General features: G+C 44.5%; 1 protein-coding gene across 1 annotated transcript in view; it reads right to left on the bottom strand.

Moving 5' to 3' along the window:
• Nucleotides 1-663: 663 nt before the first annotated feature.
• LOC110297436 (galectin-6-like) overlaps nt 664-6,652 on the bottom strand; it is a 12,545-nt gene continuing 6,556 nt past the window's right edge. Inside the window, exon 8 of the mRNA XM_021166187.1 lies at nt 664-729. Coding sequence (XP_021021846.1) covers nt 664-729 — 66 coding nt within the window. The remainder of the gene's footprint in view (nt 730-6,652) is intronic.

Here is a 6,652-nt window from a genome sequence, read left to right as displayed (position 1 = left end):
TACTTAAAGTAACACTGTTGCTGTTGCTCTGTGCTCTGGGGCTGAGCTGGGTGGTCTGCATCAGGGTAGGACCAGATGAAGAGGCTGAGCTTGGCTGAGGCCATCCAGCAAAATAGAGCATAGAGCTGAGCGTTGCCTCTCTCTGGTTTCACTAGCTGGTCTGATGGACATCTCCCTGCCAGCTTCCCTGTCTTATAACTTTTGTCTCTGTCCCATACGTCTCTCCTTCATCCCTGAGTCTCTCTTCTTTATGCTATCCTGTCCCTAGAGTTCCTAACTAGGGCTGATCCACTTGTCTCTCTTTGTCTCCCTGTTTCTCATACCCCGCCCCACCCACATCTTGTAGACCATGTCCAAAGCTATGTGTCTGAGCAATGGGATGAGACTTAAGGTTGTTATCCCTGACCAGCCTGGCAGGTAATATTCCAGATCCCAGGAGAAAGAGCACACTGTCTCTGGAATCATCAGATCCCCAGTTTTATACCCAGACATGAGGTCCCTGGGATCTGACAATTGAAATCTTGGATCCCCCGATTCTGACTGGATTTTGATGGACTTGCTGATGTTCCCTCTGACTTCATGATGTGGGTCCTCAAGTCTCTCTGGGAATTCAAGGTCCCAAGGCAACCTTGGGGTCTCTGGTTAACCCTCAGAACTCCATGTTCAAGTCTCCAGGAGTTTGGAAATCTGCCGGAGCTCTTGCGTCACAGCCTTGACACCCAGAGTTCCCTGACACGGAAACTTCAAGTCATGTGAGGGTGTGGGCTCCCTGGAAATAGTGAGTTGTCTGGTATTGTCCCAGGTCATCTAGAAACTGGAGATTCCTTGGAATACGGTGACTGCAGGGTCACCCCAGACTCAGGAAGTAAAAGGACCCTTGTATTATGTAATTTCTCCTGGTGTGATGGTTTGTATATGCTTGGGTCAGGAAGTGGCACTATTAGAAGGTGTGGCCCTGTTGGAATAGGTGTGTCACTGTGGATGTGGACTTTAAGACCCTCATCCTACCTGCCTGGAAGCTAGTATTTGGCCTGCAAATGAAGATGTAGAACTCTCAGCTCTTCCTACATCAAGCCTGCCTGGATGCTGCCATGCTCCCGCCTTGATGATAATGGACTGAACCTCTGAACCTGTAAGCCAGCCCTAATTAAATGTTGTCCTTACAAGAGTTGCCTTGGTAATAGTGTTTGTTCACAGCAGTAAAACCCTAACTAAGACACCTGAGGAATAGTGAGCAAATTTCTATTTGTTTCAGAAAGTGCACTGATAAACGACCAAAGAAACAATTCCACAAAAATCCAACTTAGTAAATGGATGAGTGTATTGGGGTAAATTACAGAAGGAATATGAGTGAGGGGCTACTTATTGGATCAGAGATTACTTAAGGGCGGCTCCATCACCAAAAAGCACACCCCATCATAGAGAAAGGTCTCAGAGAGTCTTTTCTCCTTAGTAATTGTTACTGCTTATATTACCTTCTGGAGGGGCCTTGTGAATCCTGTAAGTTTGAGGAACTCCCTGAGTCTTAGAAGTTGTTGTCAGGGCTGGTGAGATGGCTCAGTGGGTAAGAGCACAGACTGCTGTTCTGAAGGTTCTGAATTCAAATCCCAGCAACCACATGGTAGCTCACAACCACCCGGAATGAGATCTGATGCCCTCTCTGGCGAGTCTGAAGACAACTACAGTGTACTTATGTATAATAATAAATAAGTCTTTGGGCCAGAGCGAGCAGGGTTGACTGGAGCTAGCAGAGGTCCTAAAAAATTCAATTCTCAACAATCACAAGAAGGCTCACAACCATTTGTTCAGCTACAGTGTACCCATATACATAAAATCAATAAATAAATCTTAAAAAAAAAAAAAAGGGCCGGGCAGTGGTGGCTCACGCCTTTAATCCCAGCATTCGGGAGGCAGAGGCAGGCGGATTTCTGAGTTCGAGGCCAGCCTGGTCTACAGAGTGAGTTCCAGGACAGCCAGGGCTACACAGAGAAACCCTGTCTCAAAAACAAAAAACAAACAAACAAAAAAGGAAGAAGTTGTTATCAGTTTTGTACTTCATAAATCTTAAGGCACTTCCCTCCAGAATGGACTATTTCAGTTCCAAGAAAGTGGCTATATAACATCTCACCCTTCCCTCTGGCTCTCACATTCTTTTTGCCAACTCTTCCACAGTTTTCCCCAGTCCTGGATGGAGCCATGTGGTTGGTTGATTATTTTCCTTCATCTATGGTTAAGTCTTGTGCTATTGTGCTACAACAACAGAGCCAGTCCCGGGATGTTGATCCATTATGTATTTCTGCAGTCCACCTCCCACAGCAAAAAATAAATTTTCTTTCATGACAAATCAAGACTGACTGACCCAAGTCCACAGGGATAGTGGTTCTGAATAGTGAGGTGTCAAGTAGGAGGAGCAGGGATGAGAAATAAAGGAAACAAGAAATAAGACAAAAGGCAGTGGTGGCGCAGGCCTTTAATCCCAGCACTCGGGAGGCAGAGGCAGGCGGATTTCTGAGTTCGAGGCCAGCCTGGTCTACAGAGTGAGTTCCAGGACAGCCAGGGTTACACTTCCCTCGACTGTAGGTGGCCAGTGGTCATGGAATGTGTCTACTCCAGGCCTCCCCCACCCACAGGTGGCCGATTGTCGTTGGTTCACACCCCCCAACCCCCACCCCGTGGTCTGAGGAATGTAATTGGTCTTTTCCTTCTGGAGGGGAGGGGTCTGGTGGGATTTTCCAAAGTTCCTGAGCTGACCTCTTCAATGTTATTTGTAGATATACACATAAATTAAACAAACAAAAAAAGAGACAGTAGCTGGGAGTGGTGGCATATACCTGTAGTCCCAGCTCTTGAGGAACACAGACAAGTGGACCTCATGAGTTCAAGATCAGCCTGGTTTACATAGGGAGCCCCAAGACAGTCAGCACTGCATAAAGAGACCCTGCCTCAAAAAAAAAAAAAAATTAAAACAGCCTGGCATGGTGGCGCACGCCTTTAATCCCAGCACTCCAGAGGCAGAGGCAGGTGGATTTCTGAGTTCAAGGCCAACCTGGTCTACAGAGTGAGTTCTAGGACAGCCAGGGCTACACAGAGAAATCCTGTCTCGAAAAACAAAACAAAACAAACAAACAAACAAACAAACAAAAATATAACAAAAGACAGTGTAGAACGTGAAAACATCAACTGTTTGTTAAAAAAAAAAAAAAGATGTTAGGATGCTAGGCACAGTGTCATAGATGGGAGACACGACCATGCCTAGTTCCTACATAGAATTTTTAAAAACCATAAAAACAAACCTTCAAGGGTGAAGAGATGACTCAGCAGGTTAGAGCACTTGGCTGTTCTAGCAATGGATGCAAGCTTCAGTTCCCAGGACCCATGTGCTGGCTCACAAATATCTGTAGGCATATATGTGGTGCACATGCATATGTATGAATGTGTGTATGTGTCCAAAACACTCATGCACATAAAATAAATAAATATAAAAAAAAAATAAAAACAAGGCTGGACAGACGGCTCAGCGGTTGAGAGCACTGACTGCTTTTCCAAAGGTCATGAGTTTGATCCCCAGCAACCACATGGTGGCTGACAACCATCTGTAATGGGATCTGATGCCCTCTTCTGGTGTGTCTGAAGACAGCTGCAGTGTACTTAGATATAATAGATGAGTGAATCTTTAAACTAAATATAATAAAATAAAAACAAAAAGTCTCAGGCCAGGCAGGTCTGCAGAGCGGTTAAGGAAATTTGCTCTTCAGAGAACCCAAGTTCAAGTCCCAGCACCCATCAGGAAGCTCTCCACCCCCTTAACCCCAGTTCCCAGGGGTTTGACCTTCAAGGGCACTCATGTGCATGTGTAAATATATATATGTGTGTGTATATGTATGTATATATATGCATGTGTGTAAATATATATGTATATATACATATGTAAATATATGTGTGTATACATATATATACACATATATATATATTCAAAGACATAGACATAAATACATTGTTTTGATTATTTTATTTATTTATTTATTTAGGTTTTTCAATTCAGGGTTTCTCTGTGTAGCCATGGCTGTCCTGGAACTCACTCTGTAGACCAGGCTGGCCTTGAACTCAGAAATCCACCTGCCTCCCGAGTGCTGGGATTAAAGGCCTGTGCCACCAAGCCTGGCACTGTTTTAATTTTTAAATGGTTTCAGGTTAGCCTATGCTATATAACAAAACCCATGTCAAACACACACACACACATATACATACACACACTCATACACAACCACACATATACACACATACACATATACTCGTACACACATACACATATACTCGTACACACATATACACACACTCATACATGCACATACTCATATACAAAACCACATATACACACATACACTCATACACATACACACATAAACATAGACACACTCATACACAAACATGCATACATACATATGAGCCACATGCACTCACACACACACTCATAGACATACATGCACACTTGTAGTGAGAATATTGGTTTCTTTAAAAACAAACACAGAACTATTATGGTAATCTGTTTTCCTTTTAATCCCGGTTGTGGGATATGGGGCTGCTTCACAGCCGGTGACTGTGATTTGCCTCATGCTTTAGCTGGAACATGGTTTTGCCAGCTGCTGATAGTTTGCGAGTGTGTGATGTTTGGGATTCTGAGGACTTTTCAAGGGTATATAAATGTTCGAGCCTCGGTAGAAGGGGCTGGTTGGCCTGGTGGTGGGTAGTTATGATTTTTTTTCTTTTTTGTTTTGTTTTTTTTTGTTTTTCAAGACAGGGTTTCTCTGTGTCATCCTGGCTGATCTGGAACTCACTTTGTAGACCAGGCTGGCCTCGAACTCATAAATCTGCCTGCCTCTGCCTCCCGAGTGCTGGGATTAAAGGCGAGCACCACCACGCCCGCTGGTTAGGTGTTATTTGTTTTGTCTTGTCAAGTGGTTGTATGCAAAGAGATGAGAAGAAGTGATATCCTGTTGGTGAAATCAAACTTGCCCTAGGGAATGTGATGTCCCTAACCAGCAAGTAGTCTAAGGTAACATTGTCCCCTTTTCCCTCTGTCCTTTTCTCTGTCGCTTCTAGTGTTACGAGGTGGAAAGGGGAAATGTGGTAGAAAGAAGAACCCACAAAGTAGCTAGAAGTCTGACTACACACACTCATATACACACATGTACACACATTCATATACATACACGCACACACATTCATACAAAACACATGTATACACATACATACACATACATTCATGTACACACATATACATGCACTTATACACATACACACACATACACACCAGATGTGTGTGTGCCTATAACTCCAGCACTTGAAAATCAGGAGAACTGATTAAATCTCTAAGTAAGCCTTGGTTACCTAGCAAAATCCAGGTTAGCCTGGACTATATAAAAGACCTGTCTCGAGTAAGAAGGAGAGATGGAGGGAGGAAGACAGGAAGGGAAGAAGAAGGAGCAGAAAGGAAGATGAAAGTTGGATGTAAGGAGGGTTACGTAGATAGATATTAGGCTAGGCGCTTTTCTTTGGAAGTGTGTGTTTAGTTATGGTGTTGTGTGTCTTGATGAATGGGAAAGATGACAGCTGGGAGACAAAAGCAGGACTGGAAGGGTAATGGATAGTAGGTGGAGCTAGCAGGGCTAGTTGGGAAAGAGTGTGTGAATGTTCAGAAAGTTTGAGATGAGTGGGTGGGTAAGTGGACAGGCAGAGAGGAGGACAGGGCTAGCACTAGTGGATGGGTTGTTGATGGGTGTCTGGATGGACAGATGGATGGATGGATGGATGGATGGATGGACTGACAGATGGATGGATGGATGGATGGATGGATGGATGGATGGACAGACAGACAGATGGATCAGTGGACAGACAGACTTATGGCTGGCCTCATGGATGGAGGGGATGAGGGAAGGGCCCATGGTGTCTTACTTTTATTCCAGCTACTGTGCTAAAATATGCGGACCAAAACAACTCAGGAGGAAAAGGTTTTTTGGCTCTCAGCTCCAGGTTGTGGGACAGTGGAGACAGAAACCGAATCTTGAGGCAGCTGGCCACATCCACAGTCAAGAGCAGAGAGAAAATGAAAGCTTATTTGTACTCAAACTCTATAGGTAGGCAGTCCAGGATCCCTGCCTAAGGAATGCTGCCACCCACAGGGGGCTGTCTCAGTTAAGATAAAGTAATCCCCACAGGCCCACCCACAAGCTAACCTGATTTAAAAAAACCCTTGCTGAGACTCTATTTGCAGGTGATTCTAGATGAGTTAGGTTGATAACTAACGCCATCACAAGCTAGATGGAGGGGGCACAATCCTGTAATCGCAGCACTCAGGAGGCAGAAGCAGGCAGATAGGTTTGAATTTGAGACCAGCCTGATCTACATAGNGAGTTCCATGTTGGGGCTGGAAAGTGAGAGTCTGTCTTGAAAAAATAGTTTATAAAGACTGAACATCAGAGATGGGTAAGTGTGCAGATGGGTGGAATGGTAAGACTGGGCCACATTCCTTGTTCAGAGGTTTAGAGGTTCTGTAATCTTGGGCAATTTCTTCTTCTTTCCCTGTCCCTCCTTCACTTTCGTTCTTCTCTTCCCAGCCTTCTCTCTTCCTCTCTCTATTCTGAGATAGGGTTTT

The sequence above is a fragment of the Mus caroli genome, chromosome 7, assembly GCF_900094665.2.
Source record: "Mus caroli chromosome 7, CAROLI_EIJ_v1.1, whole genome shotgun sequence".
In the NCBI taxonomy this organism is placed as follows: domain Eukaryota; kingdom Metazoa; phylum Chordata; class Mammalia; order Rodentia; family Muridae; genus Mus; species Mus caroli.
This window is presented reverse-complemented; position numbering and strand designations above follow the sequence as displayed.